Raw genomic sequence first — 22,525 nt, forward strand, 5'->3', positions numbered from 1 at the left:
ATGACAGGCCCTGGGGAGGAAGGTCAGGCTTCGTGGGCCCTGAGCCAGGACAGCTGTGACCCCCGCTTCCCCCAGCTGCTTCCTGGCCACAGGCCCCCTAGAGAAGCGTGTTTCCTCCCTGATCTGGGCCAACCCAGGCCGCTCCCCCCCCAGCCCCCAGGAGCCATCAGCAGCCTGGGGACCGTGCAGAGGTCCTCACCATAACCCGAGTGTGAGCAGCTGTCGCCGGCTGGAGATCAAGCACATTATGCATGGGTCCCTGGCCGACCCCTGGCCTGTCCTGGGATGGCTTCAGGGTATTGGAGCCGGCCTGGCTCCGTCCCGGGCTACTGTGGCAACTGGCAGCGCTGCCGTCACAGCTACGCCGAGCTGCTCCAACGCCTGTCCTGATGGAGAAGGACTCAGTGTGCAAACGGAACCTCAGCTTCAGTTCTGACAGCAGAGGGCCCAGGGGTCTCAAAGCACACGGTTTCCCCCGCACCATGGGCACTCCGAGGCCTTGTGGGACCCCTGAGGCCGATGCTCACCCCCTCTTCACGTGAGGGCTAGGGAAGGCATCCCCTGCCTCTCCTGGGCTGACGTACTACACGGTCAAGGGCAGCCCAGCCTGTGAAACTTTGGGGACGGCATCGTGGTGCCTGCGCCGGCCCGCTGCACCTTTCCCTGCTGAGGCAGCCCGCAAGGGGGCGCTGTGACCCTGGGACAGGCTGCGGGAGAAAGCAGCTGGCCAGTGGCCCATGCGTCACGAAGCCCCTGCTGTCTCCGGGCACAGGTCTCCCCTTGGCGGTCCTGGGTTCTCCCAGCCCCTGGAAGAGCGGAAAGAACACAGGCTCTGGAGGCTGAAAGCCAAACCCTTGGCGTCTGACGTGGGACTTGGTCTTGGACAAGGCAGTTTACTTCTCAGGTGCTGTTTGGCCTGTGAAATGAACAGACCACCTGGCCCACCTGGAGCATGAGCGTCAGATGAGATCATGTGTGTGTACATGGCGTTTGAAAAAGTTTATTTTCATCTGCTTGAAAAACAGAGAGAGAGCGAGCGAGTGGGCGGGAGCACGCTCATCTGTTGCTTCACTCCCCAAAGCCCACAACAGCAGGGACAGGACCGGATCCATCCCGGTTTCCCGCATGACTGGCGGAGACGGAAGCCCTTGAGCCATCGTCTGCTGCCTCCCAGGCTGTGCACCGGCAGGAAGTTGCCCTGGAGGCAGAGGAGCCGGGACTGAGCCGGCACTCTGCTGTGGGATGCCCTTGGCCCAGCCTGTGGCGTAACCTGTTCTGCCACAGCGCCTGTCCCAGTGTGTGTGTGTGTGTGTAGACATTAGGACTGTAAGACACCGTGTGTGTTCTGTTCATTCCGGTCAAGAGAAGCTACTGCAGCCGTGCTGCTCTGGTCTCTTGTGTGCCCTGATTAAGCTGACCTGAAAAATGCCAAACCAAACACTTGGAGCAGGTGGGAGGTGGGGGGTAGGAGACCGTGACCCACATGCAGGCCGTGCCCAGGGCGGCTCCTGGGCAAGCCAGAGGCCCAGCACTGCGCAGGTCAGGCCCTCCTTCTGGCCACTGCCGAGACACTGGCAAACCAGCTCCGAGTCTGTCCTCTGCGGCTCCAGGGGCACCTGGCACAGCCCCCCTCTTCGCCCCTGGTCTCTGCAGGCCCAGCCCGCGACACGGACAGGGCTGCAGATGGGAAGACACCAGGAGCCCGCTGGCTGGCAGTTCTCAGAGTGGCTGTCCTTAGTGGGGGTGGGATCGAGTCTGTAGGCTGCGTGCAGCCTACACCAGTGGTGCCATGGGGACATTCGCCAGGATACCGACAGCCTGGCGGGCGCTGGAAGGTCTCCCTTTGCTGACAGAGCTGTGACCGAGGCTGGCGCCAGGGCCAGGGTGTGGGTGGGGCCCAGCAGGTATGGCCGCTGCACCCTCTTCCTCCTCTGAAGGTGCCCCTGGCGCTGGTGCCTCCCTCCCTCAGGCTGTGTCCCCCGACTGGGGCCCAGGTGTAGGAAGGAGGGCATCTCTGTGGGGTCTCCCCCTGCGGACCCTCCGGCCTGGCCACACGACCTGTTTTCTATCATTAGCCTGCAGCTGCCTCTGCATTGTGCTGACCCTGGCGCCCGTTGCTAAGGGAACCAAGTCTCCTCATTTCCTGAGCGTCGGGAAGCTCAGCACCCATTTCTGCCGTGTCCACAGCCACCCCTGCCAGGATAGAGGCGCCCTGTGATTGCATCTGTTCCTGCCCAGGGCCGCCTCAGGGTTTTGCAAGCACAGCGGGAGCCACGCCCAAGAGCTGCGTGGCCCAGGTCCCTGCGTCTCCAGCCCAGCCGGGGCCCAAACACACTTGCAAGCTTGGCGTCCATGCTGGGAGTCAGACTGGCCCGGCGAGTCTCAGCTCCCGCCGGCTGGAGCCGCTGCGAGAATGAGGCCATGCAATCTGATCATGCGCGCGGGGCTCCTAGCGCAGGGCCCGACACATCCCGAGTACCTGCTGGATCGGTGACAGCCGCTTGCCCATGCTGGCAGGGCCAGGTCTGCCAGGCTCCAGGCGCCCGGTAGAGCAGTCCCTGCTGGCAGGAGTTTGTCACGCGGCTGGGGAGCCAGGCTCGCGCCACAGTGCGATCACAGACAGAGGGGCCCGCAGCGTGAGCTCCTGGGCCTGTGCTCGGCTCTGGCTGCAGGAGCCCAGCAGTGTAGCTGCAGGGGCTCTGCAATTTGCCACCGCCTGAGACTGGCTTTTCTGTTTTGCCTACAATTGCTTATTATGGCTTTTTTCTTTTTTTTTTTTCTTCCTTTTGCAGCAAGTTTCCCTTCCTAATTTGGTTTTGTTTATCCTGCTGTTAAAGTGGGATTACATAGGAATTTATCCCAAGTAACTGACCCCCCATGTGCAAAGGCAGAGCTGCAAGAATGTTCCCTGCAGGACACTTATCGCAGTGCAAGGGTTCGAGCAATTTATTTATTTATTTATTTTAGATTTATTTATTTTTATTTGAAAGGCAGAGTTGCAGAGAGAGAGGGAGAGACAGAGGAGGTATTCCAGCTGCTGGTTCACTCCCCAAATGGCTGCAATGGCCAGGGCTGGGCAAGGCTGAAGCCAGGAGACTAAAACTCCATCCAGGTCTCCCACATGGGTGCAGGGACACAAGCACTTGGACCATCTTCTGCTGCTTTCCCAGGCGCGTTAGCAGGGAGTCGAATTGGAAGTGGAGCAGCCAAGAATTGAACTAGCACTCGTATGGGACGCTGGTGTTGCAGGTGGTGGCTTAACCCACTATCCCACAAAGCTGTCCCCACAACATTTTTTAAAATAAAGATTTATTTATTTATTTGGAAGGCAGAGTTACAGGAAGGGATGGGGCCCAGGAGGAGAGAGAGAGGGAGAGAAAGAGCGAGGTGGGGGAGAGAGATATCTTCCATCACTCCCCAAATGGCTGCAGTAGCCGGGGCTGGGCCAGGCTAAGTCAGGAGTTTCATCTGGCTCTCCCACATGGGGGCCAGTACTTGGGCCACCAGCTGCTGCTTTCCAAGGCGTGTTAGCAGGGAGCTGGATCGGAAGTGGAGCAACTGGGACTCGAACCAGTACCCATATAGGATGCTAGAGTGGCAGGTGGTGGCTTAGCAAGCTGTACCACAGTGCAGGCCCCAGGGTTTGAGCAGCTTGAGTGAGTGACACTATCAGTATGTCTTCTGAGACAGTGACGTCCTCGCTGCCCAGCAGCTGCCAGGGCCTCGGGTGGCGTCCAGCTGTGCCTGCTGTGAGAATCGCTCATCTTCCTATGCAGCAGCCGTCCCCGCTTGTCCTCTCTGTCTCCTGTCACTCCTCGCTTTGTCCCTTCCCTGCCCACTGTACCTTGTAGAGGCCCGAGCCGGGCGCTGTGAGCCCAGCAGCCCAGGGTCAGCTCTGTCTGCAGCCACTGCACCTCTGGAAGTGTCCGTGGAAATAAATAATCAAGCTTCGTTTAAAGCCTGCTGCAGAGTTTACTCTGTTGGTCAAGGTCAGGTTGAGGCACCAGCCTGTGGTTGTGGTTGGCGGTTAAGTCTCCACCTGCGACACTGGCACCCCACTTCAGAGTTCTGCTTTGAGTCCTGGCTGCTCCCATTCCCATCCAGCTCCCTGCTAATGCACCTGGGAAAGCAGCGGAAGATGGCCCAGGTGCTTGAGACCCTGCACCCACGTGGGAGACCTGAGTGAAGTTCCGGGCTCCTGGCTTTGGCCTGGCACAAGCCCAGCTGTTGTGGCCATTTGAGGAGTGAACTAGTAGATAGAAGATTAATCTCTACCTCTAACTCTGCCTTTCAAATACATATTTTTAAAGATTTTATTTATCTATTTGAGAGGTAGAGTTATACACAGAGGGAGAGAGAGAAGTCTTCCATGTGCTGGTTCACTCTCCAAATGGCTGCAATGGCCAGAGCTGGGCCAATCAGGAGCCAGGAGCTTCTCCGGGTCTCCCATGCTGGTGCAGGGGCCCAACAAGCTGGGCCATCTTCCACTGCTTTCCCAGGCTGTAGCAAAGACCTGGATCAGAAGAGGAGCAGCTGGGACACGAACTGGTGCTCACATCGGGTGCCGGCTCTGCAGGTGGAGGCTTAGCCTACTACACCACAGCACCGACCTCAGTAATTTTTTTTTTTTAAAGATCAAATTGAATCGCAAGGGTACAGGGCCTGTCTCAGCCAGACACTCTGACTTCTCCGAGGAGACACAGCCCCACATCAAGCCAAGGCAGACCACAGGGAGCTGACCCTGAAGCGCTGGTTGCCCTGAGTGTGGCTGGCGGCCCCAGGTTGCTGTGTGTCAGTCGACAGTCCCTGTTCTTTCTGCCGCTGGGTGATCCGCAGCGTGGAAGGACCAGTGCCATTCACTGTGGGTGCCATGTTGCTTTCAGGTTGGGGCTGTTAGGATTATGGCTGATAGGGGCTGGCACTGTGGTGTAGTAGGTCAAGCCTCTGCCTGCAGTGCTGGCATCCCGTATGGGCGCCGGTTCCAGACCCAGCTGCTCTGCTTCTGGTCCAGCTCTCTGCTATGGCCTGGAAAAGCAGAAGATGGCCCAAGTGCTTGGGTCCTTGCACCCACGTGGGAGACCCGGAGGAAGCTCCAGGCTCCTGGCTTTAAGATCAGCCCAGCTCTAGCCATTGTGTCCATTTGGGGAGTGAACCAACAGATGGAAGACCTTTCTCCCTCTCTGTGTAACTCTGCCTCTCAAGTAAATAAATAAATCTTCAAAAAAAAAAAAAAAGAGCTGATATATTCATTTGTAGTGATGTTTTTGTATGATGCTAAGTCTTCATTCTGTAGGTTGTGCTGATGTTGTGTTTCTTTATTTGTTTATTGAAGATGTTTTTATTTATTTGGAGGGCAGACTTACAGACAGGGAGAGAGATTTTCCATTTCCTGGTTCACTCCCAAAATGGCTGTAATGGCCAGGGCTGTACCAGGAGCCAGGAGCTTCATCCGGGTCTCCCATGTGAGTGCAGGAGCCCAAGAACTTGGGTCATCTTCTGCTGCTTTCCCAGGTGCATCAGCAGGGAGTTGGATTGGAAGTGGAACTGCCTGGACCGAAACCAGTGCCCATATTGGATGCTGAAGTCACAGACTGAACCCACTGCTCTGCAACTCCAACCCCGAGTCCTGTGTTCAGCTTTTAAAGAAACTGCCTGATTGTTTTCCATGGAAGGTGCACCATTTTATATTTTTGCCACTGATGGATGAGGGAGCCAGGTGTTGTCACCGATTTAAAACTGTAGCCATGGGCTGACTCTGTGGCGTAGTGGGCTAAGCCTCTTCCTACAGTGCCAGCATCCCCTATGGGCGCCAGTTCATGTCTTGGCTGCTCCTCTTCTGATCCAACTCTTTCAATGGCCTGGGAAGTCAGTGGAAGATGGCCCAAAGTGCTTTGGGCCCCTGAAACCATGTGGGAAACCTGGAAGAAGCTCCTGACTCCTGGCCCAGCTTCAGCTGTTGGGCCCATTTGGGGAGTGAGCCAGTGGGTAGAAGATTTTTCTTTGTCTGTTCCTCTCTCTGTAACTCTACCTGTCAAAAAATAAATAAAATCTTAAAAAAAAAGAAAAAGAAAACTGTAGCCATTCAGGTATGTGTGAAGTGATAGCTCATCATGGATTTTAATTTGCATTACCCCAGTGAACAAAGAGTTTGAATTTCTTTTTGTGTGTCTATTTAGCCATCCTACTGTCCTCTTGGGGAACTGTCTCTTCTCCTCTTTTGCCTGCTTTCTATTTGAATTATTGGGCTCTTGACTGTTGAGTTTCAGAAGTTCTTTGTGTATTTTGTATGTAATTCTTTGTTGGATATGAGGTTAGTAAATATTTTCTTGTATTCAGTAGCTTGTCTTTTCATTTTCTTAACAGAGTCCTTTACAAAGCAAAAGTTTGTACTTTTGATGAAGCACAATTTATAATCTTTCCTTTTATGGATTTTCCTTTTGTGCTGAGGTCTAAGAACTCTTTGCCTAGCCCTAGATCCTGAAGATGTGGTTCTGTATTTTTTCCTAGAAGTTTTTCTGTTTCATGTTTCACATTTAAGCCCATGATCCATGCTGGCTTAGCTTTTGTATAAGGTATGAGACTTAGGTTAAGAGTTTTCTGGTTTGTTTTGGTTTTTTTTTTTTTTTTTTTTTTTTTTTTGACAGGCAGAGTGGACAGTGAGAGAGAGAGACAGAGAGAGAAAGGTCTTCCTTTGCCGTTGGTTCACCCTCCAATGGCCGCCGCTGCAGCCGGCGCACCGCGCTGATCCTGGCAGGAGCCAGGAGCCAGGTGCTTTTTCCTGGTCTCCCATGGGGTGCAGGGCCCAAGCACCTGGGCCATCCTCCACTGCACTCCCTGGCCATAGCAGAGAGCTGGCCTGGAAGAGGGGCAACCGGGACAGAATCCGGCGCCCCAACCGGGACTAGAACCCGGTGTGCCGGCGCCGCAAGGTGGAGGATTAGCCTATTGAGCCACGGCGCCGGCTCTGTTTTGGTTTTGTCAATGGAGGTACAATTGGTGCAGCCTGTTTGTTAGAAAACACATCTTTCTGCCACTGAGTTGCTTTTGGGCATCTTTGTCTCGGCGGGGGGCGGGGGGGGCAGTGTTAATGCACAGCAGGTTAAGCTGCCACCTGCAGTGCTGGCATCCCATGCCAGAGTCCTGGCTGCCCCGCTTCTAATCCTGCTCTCTGCTAATGTGCCTGGGAAGACAGCAGAAGATGACCCAAATACTTGGGCCCCTGGCCACCCACGTGGGAGACCTGGCTAGAGTTCTGGGCTTCTAGTTGTGTCCTGGCCTAGCTCCAGCCATTGCAGCCATTTAGAGAGTTAACCAGAGTATGGAAGATCTCTCTCTCTCTTTCTCTGTTTTATTCTCTCTCTATAGCTCTGCCTTTCAAATAGGTGAATTTTTTTTTTTTTTTTTTTTTTTTACTGGCAGAGTAGACAGTGAGAGAGAGAGACAGAGAGAAAGGTCTTCCTTTTCTGTTGGTTCACCCCCCCAGTGGCCACCGCGGCTGCGGCCAGTGCACTGTGCTGATCCAAAGGCAGGAGCCAGGTGCTTCTCCTGGTCTCCCATGGGGTGCAGGGCCCAAGCACTTGGGCCATCCTCCACTGCCTTCCCGGGCCACAGCAGAGAGCTGGCCTGGAAGAGGAGCAACCGGGACAGAATCCGGTGCCCCAACCGGGACTAGAACCCGTTGTGCCAGTGCCACAGGCGGAGGATTAGCCTATTGAGCCGCGGCACCGACCGAATAAATCTCTATTTTAAAAGCTCCATTGCCCTGTTGTATGAGCCTGTGTCTGCGTTCTCTGTCCTGCTCCTTCTGCTCAGGGTACCTGCTTCCTTTGGTTATACTTTTAGGCTGGAGCTCTGGCAACAGTTTCTTAGTCCCCTTCTTCTGAGAACGCTGTGGGTCTTCCCTTTCTGCCTGGGAGCGGACTCTGGGCCGACAGTTCTTCCTAGCACTGGGGAAACGTGCCATTTCCTTCTGGCCTCCATGGCTTCTGACGAGGAATCTGCTGTCCTTCAAATTGCTCTCTCCCTGTAGATAAGGACTCCTGTTTCTCTGTGGGCTTTCAGGAATTTTCCGTGTGCCTTGTTAGCGATTTCTTTGGCATTTGCTTGGCTCCCTGGCTCTGTGGTTCATACCCCCTGCTGACCTTGGGAAGATTCCGGCTGTCAGATCTCCCCCGCACCCCAGCACCGTCCTCCTCTGCCTCTGTTGGCCAGAACCCCAGTAATGCGAACGTCGGAGCTGCTGTGAAAGTTTCACAGGTCCCTCAGGACTTGCCCCATTTATCTTCAGTCCGTTTTCTTTCTGTTCCTGTTGGGGAATTCCTGTTCTGTCTTCTAGTTCGCCAATTCTTGGTCTGCCTCCTCCAGTCTGCTATGGAGCCCATCCACTGAGCTTTATATTCCAGTTCTTGCACTTTTTCAGAATTTGATTCTTCTTTGTGGCTCCTAGTCTTGGCTCTTCATTACAGCTGGGCTGGGGGTAGTGTTCTGCTTTGCGCCGGCCTCCTCCCAGCCCTCCTGTGTGTGTATGAGACCGGGGAAGGACGCTCTGTGGCCGCTGGGTGGGAAGTTCAGGCTCCCCGTGGGGTGTGCTGGCAGTGAAGGGGAAGGCGTGAGCTCACTGTTAGCAGGAGGGAATGTTCAGCCTCCTCTGACACTGCCCCGTGGGGTCACTGGGGCCCCAGTCACAGCCTGGTGAGGGTGGACTGCAGGCTGTCCACCTGGCCTTTGTTGAAGTTTTTAAAATGTATGTCCATTGGCACTGCCTGGGTTGCTGATCTTGTTAGTGTCAAGTCTGGGAATTATGAAGCAAAAAATAAACACTTAGGGACTTAGCACTATTCTACTCCTCAAGTCCGGAGGTCCCCAGCCACCCTGCAGGGTCTTCTCAGGTCTGCTCTGGGTGTAACGTCCTGGGTTTTTAGTTGTATTTAGAGGGAAGAATAAGGAAAAGTGCTTGTATTCGAGGTCTTCAGAAACAGAACCAAAAGGAGATACCGATACAGAAACATGCGTAGATACAGGAAGACTATAAAGATGTAGTCAAAGAGGCAGGTGTACAACAGTGCTATATACAGACTGAAAGTGAAAGGATGGATAAAGGTACCTCATGCTAACAGAAACCAAGAACGAGCTGGTGTAGCCATCCTAATATCAGACAAAATAGACTGTAGCACAAAAACTGCCAAAAGAGACAAGGGCACTATGTAATGATTAAGGGATCAGTTCATCAGGAAGATGTGACTAAAATAAACGCATATGCACCTAATGACAGGGCGTCTGGCTATTTAAGAGAAACGTCAGTGAATCTAAAGGGGGATATAGACTCCAATACAATAGTAATGGGGGAGTTCATACCCCATTTCAGCAATGGACAGATCAACCAGACAGAAAGTCAGCAAGAAAACAGCACAGAGTTAACGGGCACTACAGACCAGATGGACCTAATGGATAACTACAGAACTCTTCATCCCATAGCCGCAGAATACACATTCTTCCCACCAGTGCATGGATTTCTCTAGGACAGACCGCATGCTAGGCCATAAAGCAAGTCTCAGCAAATTCAAAAAATCGAAATCATGCCGTGTATCTTCTCTGACCACAATGGAATGAAGCTGGAAGCCAACAACAGAAGAATCTCTAGAGCAAATGCAAGCACATGGAGACTGAACAAGACGCTCCTGAATAGTGAACCATAGGAGAAATCAAAAAACTTTATGGAAATGAATGAAGACAGTATGTATCCCCGTGTTGACTGCAGCTCAGTTCACAATAGCTAAGATATGGAATCAACCCAGATGTCCATCAACTGAAGACTGGATAAAGACATTATGGGATATGTACACCACAGAATACTACACAGTGGTTAAAAAAATGAAATCCTGTTTTTTGCAACAAAATGGATGCAACTGGAAAACATCATACTTAGTGAAATAAGCCAGTCCCAAAGGACAAATACCATATGTTCTCCCTGATCTATGGTAACTGACAGAGCACCTAAAAGATAATTTATAGAAGTGAAATTGATACTTTGACATGCAATGACTTTGAACAGCCCTGGTCTTGAATTGAGGAACAGTCTTTTTTTTTTTTTTTTTTTTTTTTAAATAATATTTGTTGAGGCTGGTGCCGTGGCTCAATAGGCTAATCCTCCACCTGTGGTGCCGGCACCCCGGGTTCTAGTCCCAGTTGGGGCGCTGGATTCTGTCCCGGTCGCTCCTCTTCCTGTCCAGCTCTCTGCTGTGGCCCGGGAGTGCAGTGGAGGATGGCCCAAGTGCTTGGGCCCTGCACTCACACGGAGACCAGGAGGAAGCACCTGGCTCCTGGCTTTGGATCGGCGCAGTATGCCGGCTGCAGCCGTATTGGCCCTTGGTGGGGGTGAACCAATGGAAAAGGAAGACCTTTCTCTCTGTCTCTTCTCTCTCTCACTGTCCACTCTGCCTGTCAAAAAAAATTAATAAATAATGTTTGTTGAACTCTTAGTGTAGAGTTAATCATATGTGTATAAAGTTAATTGAAAATAAATCTTAGTAAAAAATAGGAAGAATAGGAGAAGGAGGAAGAAGAAGAGTTGGGAGTGTGGTGGGAAGAATCACCATGTTCCTAAAGTTCTATTTATGAAATGCATGAAGTTTGTGTTTCTTAATAAGAGGTTTATGGGGGGAAAAACAAAACAAAACCCCAAGAGGAAGGTGGAGATACTCATGGATGTGCTATGGATACCTATAGACGCAGAAATGCTCACAGATGGAGATGCAGGTCCACAAAAGGGGGTCTGGTACGGGAGTTGGCTCCTGTGGTCCTGGGGACTGAGAAGCCCCACGATGGCCCTCCCCCCACAAGCAGGAGACCCCTGGGGAGCTGGTAGCCTGACCCAGTGAGTGCAAAGGAGCCGACGTGTAGCCCTCAGGCCGGAGCTGAGGCCTGAGGACCTGGGGGCCTGCTGCTGCAAGTCTTGGAGTCCGGATGCTGGAGGACCTGGGGTTCTGACATCCATGGCTGGGAGCAGAGCCCCAGCCCCGGAGGAAAGAGGATGAAGTCTGCCTCTTTGTTCTGCATGGGCCCTCCGCTGACTGGGTGGTGCCCACCCACACCAAGGGCAGCTCTTCCTTCCTCACTGCACTGATTCAAATGCCAGAAGCAGCCTCGCAGCCACACCCAGAGCCCGTGCTTCCCCGGCTGTCCCTGCCCCGGTCCACACCTGAGGGAGGGAGGTATGGGCAGGTGTTCGGCTCGGCTCGGTGTGCTGACTGCGGAGAGTCTGTGAGCAGCCTTGGAGGAAGTTGGGATGGGGGGGGACCCTGGACTCAGCTGAGAGGGGGAGGTCCAAGAAGAACAGACGTGGGAACCCTGGCCGAAAATTGGTGCCTTAACACAGAGAGCCAGCAGGGGGGCTGTGAGAATTTGAAAAAGATGACCCAGAACTGAGCCGCCGTGTCTAAGGGGACGCCGTGGGAGATGCCATGTGGGGGTCTGGGAGAAGCCAGTTCCTATTAGCCACATGACCGGCAATCGTCCCTGGGTATCTGCGGAGACTGGTCACGCCCCCTGTGCGGACACCAAGTCCCTGGTGTAGAGCAACGTAGTGTTTGCACAGAACCTAGCCACCTGTGTGTATTTAAATCATCTCTGGATGGCTGAGACACCTGCTACAATGTAAGCGCTGTGTGAATAGCTGTGCTGTAATAGGTGGGGAGTAATGACGAGAGGAAAGGCTGTATGTATTCGTACACAGGCAGGAATTTTCCCTTCTATTATTATTATTATTGGTCCAATCATGCTGCTGTATGTGCAGGAGAGGGAATTTAACTCAGGGACCTGGCCGTGCGAGCTCTGGGTCAGCTGCAGAGGCAGGCAGAGGAGGTGGCGGCCACCACTAATGCAGAAGGTGACCAGGACTGTGGAATCTGGCACCTCCAAGGGCCAGTCTGAGGGGGCTGGGGCCACCAAAGAGACTTAGAAACTGCCGGAGACTCCCGCTGAGGCATTCCAGGCAGCAGGAGAAACCCCTGGGCCCCTCCCTCCCAGCCCCTGCGTGGTTCCAGTGCCTCCTGTTGGCAGAGCCCAGCCCAAGCTCCCAGTCCTAGTCCTGGAGCAGCCTCTGGGAGGCAGCCAGGCTGGGGAAGAGCTGGGAGTGGGGGAGAACCAGACGAGGACAAGTCGAGGCCTGGCACGGAGGTCAAGGAGGGATGTTCCTCTGCGCTGTCCTGTGTTCTGGCCATCAGCTAGGAAGCGTCGTGGGGTCAGGGAATTGGGAAAGCGTGTGTGACCCTGATGTGGGCAAGGTGCAGAGGTCCAGTCCTAGGCTTGCTGACCGCAGAGCTGCTGGTAGGGGCCAGGTCCGGGACAGCCACCAATAAACTGCCCCCATCCCAGCCACCGCTTCTCCCTGTTCTCCAGCCTTTGGAGACGGCGTGTGCAGCATCCCTAGGGTCCTTGCCATGGCCCTGGGGTCTCAGCCGTCTGCTGTCAGCCCAGGTGCCCGGGGAGCGCCAGGTGCTGTGGTTCTGCACCCTCCGGGGCGTGACCCATTTGGTGGCTTCTCAGCCTCCTCCTTGCTTGGCTGATTTCTTTGTGCGCCGGCTCGGCAGGGCTCCTGCGGCGCCAGGCTCGCTGCCTCGGTATAATAGCCCTGAGAGGAGACGGCCGGGCAAGGCCCAGCCAGGGCTCATCAGCTCCTGTGCCCCAGCTGTGTTAATTGTCCAAGCCCTGCAACAAGTGACCCTGTCTCCCCGCTGCAATGAAGACAGAAAGCGCCTTCTCTCGCCAGCTCCCATGATCTGCAGGCCCTGTAAGGCACCTGCAGAGCCCAACACAAGTTGGCATTAACCCCTTCCCTGCTGGAATCAGGAGCTCTGAGCTGGGGAAAGGGGGAAGGGGGGAGCTGGGCCTGGATGCTAGGGCTCAGCGGGGGAAGGCGGCTCCTGGAGCCCTGGCTGGTTCTCTTACAAGCTCACTGGGTGACCTTGCGCAAACACTTTTCTGAGCCTTGGAAATCCTCTCTTCCCCTCTCTTCTGGCCTTGGAAATGAGTAAGAAGCTGACCGGGTTGCCAGCTCCCTCATGTAGCTGTCCATCCCAGTGTTCTGTTATCACGCGAATAATACTCCCAGTATACAAAATTCAAGCCTCGAGATGTAGCATACACCTAGGTAGGCTGACACCCGGAGATGGGGAGCCAGTGGGACCCTGTGCCGCCCAGAGGGACCGGGAGTCTGCAAGGCTTAGCACCCCACTCCGCAGAGCGGCCCCAGCAAGTCACGTAATCTCTGTGTGTTCCAGTTTCCTTCTCTGGAAAGTGAGAGAATCCAGCTGGATAATCTCCAGGATCCTCTCTGACCGAGAAACCCCAGTTCCTGCGAAGCTTCTTGTGCGTGACGTGATTCGAGAAGCAAGGACATTGGCGTAATGGGCACCGATCATTCATCACTGTCATGGTTCCCTTCTGCAGTGTGACAGTAAGAAGGTTCCGGGAGGCTGGGTCAGTTGTCTCAGGTCGGACATCCCGGGGTGGGGGCCTGGGTTCCAGCCTGCATGAATGAGGCTGTGGACCCCTCCACTACTCTCACGACACCGTGGCTTTTTAAAAAATTTATGTATGTATTGAAAGGCAGAGAGAGAGAACGAGAGAGAATGGAGAATCTTCCATCGCTGATTCTGTTCCCCAAATGACCAGGGTTGGGTCAGACTAAAGCCAGGAGCCAGGAGTTTCTTCTGGGTCTCCCACATGTGTGCAGGGACCCAAGCACTTGGGTCATCTTTCCCTGCTTTCCCAGGTGCATTAGTGGGGAGCTGGGTTGGAAGTGGAATAGCCGGGACTCGAACCAGCACCCATATGGAAAGCTGGTACTGCAGGCTGTGGCTTTACCCACTATGCCACAGCACTGGGCCCTTGATACCACGTGTTAAGAGGCTCTGTCAGGGCCTGGCACTGTGGCATAGTGAGTAAAGCTGCCATCTGCAGTGCTAGCATCCCATATGGGTGCTGGTTTGAGTCCCAGCTGCTCCTCTTCTAATCCACCTCCCTGCTTCTGGCTTGGGAAAGCAATGGAAGATTGTCCAGGTGCTTGGGACCCTGCACCCGTGCGGGAGACCTGGAAGAAGCTCCTGGCTTTGGCCTGGCCTAGCTCCGGCTGTTGTGGCCATTTGGGGAGTAAACCAGCAGATGGAAAATCTCTCGTTTCTCTCTGTAACTCTGCCTTTCAAATAAATAAATCTTTAAAAAGATAAAAAAGAGGCTCTGTCTGCTGGCCCCTTACGAGAAGGCAAGAGCAAGCTGTGTGACGACAAGGAAGCTGCACGTGGATGCTGTGGTAGTAACGTGTTTAGGAAAGAAAATTGGAAGGAGCCGCGTTGTCTGTGGTCTCCCCGTGTGACTGGGAGGCCGCCTGAGGCGGGGCGGGGGGTGGGGGAGGCTACTAAAGAAGAGAAGGAAGTTTGTGTCACCTCCAGGCTTTGGGCTCTCAGTGCCGTCTGGGTAAACCGAGGCCCAGCGATGGAACCCAGGGGTAACTCAGCGGCTGGCCGCAGGCGGAGGTGTGGGACAGAGGCCACTGCAGCTTGCTGGGAATTCTCCTGGGTGTCTTTAGAATCCCCTAAGGCCACAGAGACCGCCTCGCCTCGGGTCTGGATTCCCGGCCTTTGGCTCAGTCTGCTCTGGGCTGCTGCTGAGTCACCCACCAGTGGGGGCTGGGCGTCTGGGCCAGACAGGAAGGAGGGTGTCCAGGCAGGGCCGGGCCAGCTGGCAGGGAACCGGGAGCCCTGTGTTTCCCAGCTGAGCACCCCCAGGGTGGGAGCCAGGCCTGATGTCCTCCCTCGGGGAGCAGCCGTTGGAGGCTCCCGCCGGCCTCTGCCCCGCGCACCCCTAAGACAAGGGTTCCCCATTTGTCTGGGATGAGCGCCCAGTCTATCACGTTTGGGGCGTGTCCTCGGTGATTCGTCCCTGCAGTCAGGCTGTGGGCTGAGTATAGGATCCCGAATTTGTGACGCCTCTTCTACGGAGGGCTTTTTCCTTGGGAGCTCTTCCATGAGGCGGTGGGAGAGGCACAGAGCCAGGTCGCGGTGGGCGGGTGAGTTTGGGAAATGCAGTGAGCCGTCGTCTTTGGAATCTCTGTGCACCTGGGCAGGCGGTGATGCTCTGGAAGGTTCTTTCACAGACACCACGGCGCAAGGGAGGCCAGTCTGTCCTCCCCAGAATCAACAACTTTTGTGCCTCAAAGGACAGTAGCAAGAAAGTGAAAAGGCAACCCACAGAATGGAAGGAGAGTTGCAGCACAGAGCTCTGGCAGGGATCCAGTATCCAGGCGATACGAGGAACCCACGCAACCCAGTTTTTCAAGTGGATGAATGGTGCGGGAGTTCTGCGTGGTGGTTGAGTGCCTCCTCCACTTCCTATCCAGCTTCTTGCTAATGCACCCTGGGAGGCAGCAGGTGATGGCTCAGGCACCGGGGTCCCTGCCACCCGTGTGGAGGACCTGGATGGAGTCCCAGGCTCCTGGTGTTGGCCTGACCCAGGGCATGGAAGATCTCTTTCCATCTGTCTCTGCCTTTCAGATAAAATGAAAATGAATACTTTTTAAATGGGTGAATGACTCGAATAGACATTTCTTCCAAGAGTGTGTGTAAGTGGCCCACAGGGACATGATAAGACGCTCCACAGTAGTGGTCATCACGGGGGGGTGAGTCAGCACCAGCAGGATGGCCCTATCAGAAGAAGATAAGCAAAAGGGAAAGGATGTGAAGAAATCGCAATGGAACTCTTAAAAAAGTTGTTTATTTGAAAGGCAGAGTTAGAGAGAAAGAGAGAAAGAGGGAGAGAGATCTTCCGCTGGTTTACTACCCAGATGGTCCCAACAGCTGCTCGTGCTGGGCAGGGCGAAGCCGGGACCATCGAGGTCTCCCATAGAGGTGGCAGGGACCCAAGTACTTGGGCCATCATCTGCTGTCTCCCGGGCACGTTAACAGGAAGCTGAGATGGAAGCAGAGGTGGGATTCCATTCCCGACGCCCCGATACGGAATGTGGGCACCCCAAGTGGGGCTTGACCTGCTGTGCCCCAGGGTCCACCCCTGATTCTGATAGCTTTATGGGGGTATAATTTATGTGGAACGAAACTGAATTTTGACAACTGTGTCCCGTTGTTCAGCCACCACCACAGTCACCCCCGTCTCTCCAAGACGGCTGCAGTTAAGCCCCACTCCCGCCCCCACCCCCGCTCCTGCCTTGCTTTTTTGACACGCGTGTTAATGACTCGTGAAGTGTGTGCGCTGCAGAGGAAGCTGCTGTTTGGGTGAGGCACGGGTGGGAGTCGGTCTTAATCACAAGCCGATGAGCTGGGCCGGCCTTGCCCTTATCAGCAGGGTCAGGCGGGCCTCCTGCTCCTCTGAGAAATGCCCCCTTTCCAGGCCTGGGGGAGTGGAAGGGAAGGGGTGGCAGGTGGGATGGGGCCTGCAGTGCCCGAGGGTAGAGCCAGCTGTCAGGAGAGCTGGCTGCACCTGCCTCACCGACGCAGGCAGACGGTGAGGCGTCATCCTGATGGCCGCGTCGCCCCCTCCTGGTCTCCCCACCCCTCTCTGGCCCTGTGTCCTGGCCTACTTAGGCAGGAAGCCTGCTGCCTCTTTTTCTCCTCACTAGTGTGCAGTCGGCTCCACAGGCTGAGGCTTTGGAGCTGTTTGGGTCCCTGCTGAATTCCAGGCCCTTGGAATGGCATCCGTCACCACGCTGGCATGGCCGGCCGCGCACACGCATGGATGACCGGGCCAGCCCTCTCCTTTCCTCGTTGAGAACACGCGGGTGTGGGGTCCAGGGATCTCGAAGGCTTCTCCCTGGCTCTCCACTGATTTCTTCTCACTCTCAATGTCTGATGGGGTCACCCAGGGGAGAAGAAGTGGAGGAGGGGGGCTGTGGGCGTTGTCACCCCTCAGCAGTGACCGGTTGGTCCCCTAAGAGGGCCTGTGTATCCGGAGGAGGGAAAGGGCTGTTGGCGCAGCCTCTCTGGGCCAGAGCCCTGCCCAGGGCTCAGCTGCAGCTGAGGGGCCCTGGGGGCGCCCAGCCAGGTGTTGGTTCTGCCTGAGCAGCAGGGGCTGGGCAGGCCTGGCATGGAACGAGAGGGTGCGGGGCGCGGGGCTGGCACAGGGACAGAGAAGGAGCCGTGTGAATGTATGCAGATGTATGCAAATCTCTGCAGCTCTGCAGCCTGCAGCGCTGGCTCTTCGGGTGGAGACCCAGGGCCCATCCTCCACGTGTGCCTCTCCTGGTCCCTCTCCAGAGCATCTCCTGTCAGTGGCCCCCTGCCCTGGTCTCCCAACCCCCCACCAGAGGCCTGGGAAAGTGAGAAAGCTGAGTGGTGAGTCGGGGGCGTGGCCTGAAAGGACAGGCGGGGCCCCAGGCTCTGGGTGGCAGTCCATAATAGGCCCCATATCAAAATCGCTGTCTTCCAGATGGGGTGCCGCCGTTCAGGGTCTGGAACACTCTTAGAGCTTAGTAATGTTTTTTAAATTAGTTCATTTGAAAGGCAGAGAGACAGAGACAGGGAGGTTGTCGGTTCTTTCCCCAAATGCATGCAACAGCTGGGGGTGGGGGCAGGTCAAAGCCGGGAGCCCAGAACTCAATCCTGGTCCCCCACGAGGGTGGCAGGGGCCCAGGTACTTGAGCCATCACCTGCTGCCTCCCAGGATCTGCATTAGCAGGGGTTTGGAATCAGGAGCAGAGCTGGACTTGGAACCGTGCACTCGCTGTGGGATGCTGATGTCCCAAGTCGCATCTTAACTGCTGCACCAAAGCCTCGCCCAGGAATGTATTTGATGATGGGGTCCCTGTGCCGGCTGAGCGATGGGGGGATGTGTGCAAAGGCGCCTCCTTCCAATCCCCGGAGGAGATTATACCCGCTGGGTCCCACAGGAGGCTCCTAAGGTGCAGGAAACTTCTCCCTTCATGGTCCACAGCCTGCCTGCCCTTCCTCTCGCTGCCGTTAGCCGCGGCGCCCCTCCTCCTGTTTGCTGTCTGTGAATCTGCAGAACCAGCAATAGCGGATGCATCCTGATCCAGAGTTTGTGGGTAGGACACGGCGCTGCCCTGAGAAAGCTCCCAGGATCCCAGAGAAGCAGAACTCGGCCCCGCCCCCCCCCCCCCCCCCCCAAGGCCTGGGCTGGAGTCTGGAGAGCTCCCAGCTCCAGCCCCCGTCTTGTGGGTAGCCAGTGATTTCCCTCAGGTGGCACAGCCGGGAGGGTGGCACTGGGACTGCGGCCAGGGTCTCCTGATTGCCAGGTGGAGGTCTGTAGGCCGCACCTCACGTGTTCCATGTGATGTTAGTTGGGGGGGCGGGGGGAGGTAGTCAGGCTCATGAACTGCAGCATGGGCGGCCTGACCTGGAAGGCCTCCCGGCAGAGGTGGTCTTAGGATTGTGCCCCGAAGGTGGAGACGCACAGAGATGGTGAGATGAGATGATCAGCTGTACCCAGCAGGCCAGGCCAGGCCAGCGGAGGCACATTGCAGAAGGGGCAGGAGGCCCCTCCCTCCAGCTCAGAGCTCTGCCCGTCAGACGGGGCGTGAATGACAGAGAGGGGCCCCCTCCTGCCACCCTCAATGCTGCTTTTTGTCAGTCTGGACGCTGTCCCCTCTGAGCCACATCCCACCCCCTCCTATGGTTGCTGGGGGCCTCTGTGGACACTGTTTAGCCTGCACAGGCCCCCCTCCCCCCAGAGACATTGCCAAGCCCTGCCTCAGGTGGCCCCCGACCCTGAGCAGTGTCATTCCATCTGGAAGGTGGAAATTTCTAGATTTGGGGCTGCCGGCAGGAGACTGGGGTAGGGGTGGGGAGAGAGGCGTTCCGTCACAGCTGCCCGTCTCTGGCTTTATGAGTCCTGAGCTGACTGATGCTTTTCCCAGCCCCAGCCTGTCTCCAGCTGCAAGCCCCACTCATCTGTCAGCCCACAAGCTTGTCAGCAGGTGGGGCTGCTCCTTCCCAGGCCTCCGTCCACTCCAGGCCAGCGCCAGTTTCCCCTCCCCCTGGGGGACTGATGCAGGCCCATAAATTAAGACATCTGCTCTGCCTCCCAGCCCGACAGCCACCCTGTTTTCTTTGGCCCTGTCCTCCAATTAGTCAGGCCCTGGGGCAGTGGCGAGACGCCGGTGAGTCAGAGGATCCAGCACCCAGAGTGGCTCCAAGTGCCGGGGACCTTGCTCTGTCGGCCCCTTTCGCTTCTGATTCCTCCTCTCTCAGCAGTTTCCCGGGTTTTTGTGCACTGGGCCTGCATCTCACTTGCGGTCAGTTGTTTGAGCATCCATGGGTAGGGGTGGGGGCAGCTTAGCCTGTGTCTGAGAACGTCTGTGTCTCCCCTGACCATCATCAGATCAGAGCTTCCCAGTGGCCTGAGGGCCGGCCTCCTCCCAGCCCTAATGTCCAGGAAGTCTCTCCTGCCTCTGCTCCAGCTGCGGCTGCAGGGAAGAGGGATGGCCCGAGGCCATGGGGGGCCTCACCGGGATGGTGGTGAATTAAGAGCAGGTGTTGACTCTGACTTCAGGCCCAGGGGGCCCAGGGTAGTGGGACCACCAGCAGTGCAGGTGTGAGTGTGTGCACCACGCGGTGCTGGGAGCCGAGGAGTCTGTGGGAGGGGAGTGGCGCATCCCAGCCTCAAACCGGGGGCCCAGAAGACCTTTCTGGGCCCAGGCTAGGGGAGTGCACCTCGTGGGCAGGGTCATCTCTGCCTCACATGTTTACTTCTGGGCCTCCTGGTCTAGGCAGGGTCAGGGCTCTCCGTGTGACCCAGGAGAAAGGGAGGAGGGTGGTGGCCGTGGGAGGCTCCTAAGCTGCATGGGGTCTACAGGGGAGAGCGTTAGTGGTCAGCTTGTAGAGGCTGTGATGCGATGGAGCTGACGCACTCCTGGGACCAGCAGCCGGAGGCAAAGCCAGCTTAGTCCACGCTGTTGGCAGAGCCCACTACGGAGCCTCACGGTGCAGGCCCCACATGCCCAGTGTGGGAAGGAGCAGGGCCAAGGCCTGGCCTTGCTGAATGATCCCGAAACCAAGCTGGGAGGAGGAGCTGCAGGCAGGCAGGTGGGCGTGTATCCCTCAAGTGAGAATCGAGTATCGGAAGTGCGCTGTCTCTGTGAGATGGGAGTGGGAAGGAGTGGCGGGACCTGGCCTTTTCTTCAGCCAACCTTGCCTGCCAGAGCCCCCGGCCAAGCAGCAGCGGGAACGGAAGGGTGCCCCACCTCCACCCTGGGATCTGGGAGCTGTCCAGCACGGGAACCTGCTGAAACCAGCAGGGGCCCGGCCGGAGGGAGTCCAGGAGGACAAGTGTGGAGACACCCGCTGCGAGCCCTGGCAGCGCACTGCCCAGCTCTGCTCCCAGGACTGGGAGACGCGCATTAGAGGCTCAGGGCTGACCAGGGGGACACTGAGCAGAGATACCGGAACCTTCTCTATGGGGAAGGGCGTGGGTCGGGGAAGGGGAGCAGCAGTGCTCCCGCTCAGTGTGAGTCCCGGGCAAGGTGCTGAGCACCATTAGGAAGTCCAGGGGCAGGGACGTGAGGCGGTTGAGCATTGCCTCCTGCCTCCTTGGCTCACTGCACGGCAACGGTTGGATGGCCCGCTGGAGTGGCCATCGGACCCACAACATGTCTGAGGGCTGATGTGTCCAAGCACAGCTTTAAGGCTGCTGGCTGGGCTGGTCCTGAGGCAGTCCGGCTGCTGAGGCCCCCAGCCCTTGGCACGGATGACCCAGGTGATCTCAGACCCTCAGCAGGTGTCTGCTCCTGCTGCAAGCTCACTGACTTGGACTCAGTGTCCAGGTGCTTCCGTGAGCCCTGGCACAGGGCATGAAATCTTCAGGCATCTGACCTTGACTAGTGCTGTGTTGGTCTCCAACCAGTGAACCCGACCCCTCCGGTTCAGCTGAAGCTCTCGCCGTACCGCCAGTCCTTGGAGGCTCTCCTGGCTTGGCCTTCCCCGTTCTCTGATTCAACCGCCAGCCTTCCTTCAAGGGCTTCCCTTGCCTTCTCCCCAGTGCCGGGGGTCACCTGGTCCCTCCTCTGCAGAGCAGGCCAAGTGTCTGATCAGCCTGGGGGCAAGGTGGGGACAGACTCGGGGACAGCTGGGGCAGCTGTGCACCCTGTCACAGCTGGTTGGAGGCGGGAAGAGAGGCTGGCCCTCCAGCGTGGCCTCTGTCTCCCAGCCGAGAAGTCCCATCCCACCGCTCTTGGCCAAGTTGCAGGCAGCACCCCCACGTCCCCTGCAGCCGAGCTGCCTCTCCCCAGCCTCTCCCACTGCACCCCACCCCCATTCTCCTCTGGGGACCCAGCTATAGTGAAGCCCCTCTGTGATGATCTCCCAGCGCTTGTCTGCCTCACGCATACCCAGAGAGGCTGCGGGCCAGAGGCGCAGGGCACTGGCCCTGGGCCCAGAGCTGCCCACTTCTTAGTTGTGTGGTTAAAGCAAGGCCTGGTTTGAGTTTTCTCACCTATGAGATGAGGACAGCAACGTGATCTGCATCCTGGGGTTCTGTGCAAAGCAGTGAGCTGCTCTGCGTGAGATGCTGGGTGCAGTACCTGGCAGAGGGCGAGGGTCCCACAGTGCTGCCTGCTGTTCCCGCTCCCCCCAGCCTGTGCACCGCTTGTGGACTCTGGGAAATCGCCAGGGGCACCCCACCCCTCTCCCATCAGTCCAGGAGGTTCCTGATGATGGAGACGCTTCCCTCCTTTGGGGGTGCCCAACCCCAATCCTGAGGGTAGCTCAGGTTAGCCCAGGGCTTTGGACCACTGTTGGGGAAGGGCCCTGTGGGAGAAACAAGGTCAGCACGTGGGCAAGACTTCCAGAGAATCGCATGGCCGTCTTTTGTTGTTTGTGGGTGATACTGTTGTTCCCTCGGGCCGAGGGCCTGGTTGTGAGGCTCCCTGTTCTGTGGTTCTGAAGTGCACCGGATGCGGTCATCTCTTCAGCCCTGTTTGTTGAGCATCTGCTACAGAGGCGAGGCTGTACTAGGCGTGGAGAGAGGGCCCCTGCCCCCAAGGGGCTTCCGGTCCAGTGGCAAGATCCGGAACAAGTGGGGTGGGTTTTAACAAGGGTGAAGCAATGGCAGCACAGCTGTAACCTGGTTGGGTAGGGAAATCATCGCTGAGAACGTGAACCATGACGCAAGGTGAGAATGAGGAGGGGGATCCGTGAGGGGGATGAGGGGGGCCCTGTTCTGCCTTCAGCAGCCCCACAGACGTCCCAGCCCCTACCTCCCAAGAGACCAGCATTTCTTTTCTTTTTTTTTCCAAGATTTTATTTTATTTATTTGAAAGGCAGAGTTAGAGAGAGAGCCCTCCCCCCCTTTTAAAGATTTTATTTATTTATTTGAGAGGTAGGGTTACAGACAGTGAGGGAGAGACAGAGAGAGAGGTCTTCCATCTGCTGATTCACTCCCCAAATGGCTGCAATGGCCAGAGCTGAGCCCATCTGAAGCCAGCAGCCAGGAGTTTTTTCCAGGTCTTTCACGCAGGTGCAGGGGCCCAAGCTTCTGGGCCATCTACTGCTTTCCCAGGCCATAG

General features: G+C 56.4%; 1 protein-coding gene across 7 annotated transcripts in view; it reads left to right on the forward strand.

Moving 5' to 3' along the window:
• NAV1 (neuron navigator 1) overlaps positions 1-22,525 on the forward strand; it is a 232,671-nt gene that overhangs the window by 22,394 nt on the left and 187,752 nt on the right. For 2 of the 7 annotated variants that reach the window (XM_051820454.2, XM_051820455.2), the window contains exon 1: positions 13,340-13,476. The exons of 1 other annotated variant lie outside the window; for it this stretch is intronic. In XM_051820454.2, the coding sequence (XP_051676414.1) occupies positions 13,430-13,476 (47 nt within the window). In that variant the 5' untranslated portion in view covers positions 13,340-13,429. Of the gene's footprint in view, positions 1-13,334; positions 13,477-22,525 lie in introns of those variants that run through there. 4 more of the 7 variants (XM_070055082.1, XM_051820451.2, XM_070055083.1 and 1 more) reach the window with 3 other exon arrangements.

This window comes from Oryctolagus cuniculus, chromosome 13, assembly GCF_964237555.1.
Source record: "Oryctolagus cuniculus chromosome 13, mOryCun1.1, whole genome shotgun sequence".
Taxonomy (NCBI): domain Eukaryota; kingdom Metazoa; phylum Chordata; class Mammalia; order Lagomorpha; family Leporidae; genus Oryctolagus; species Oryctolagus cuniculus.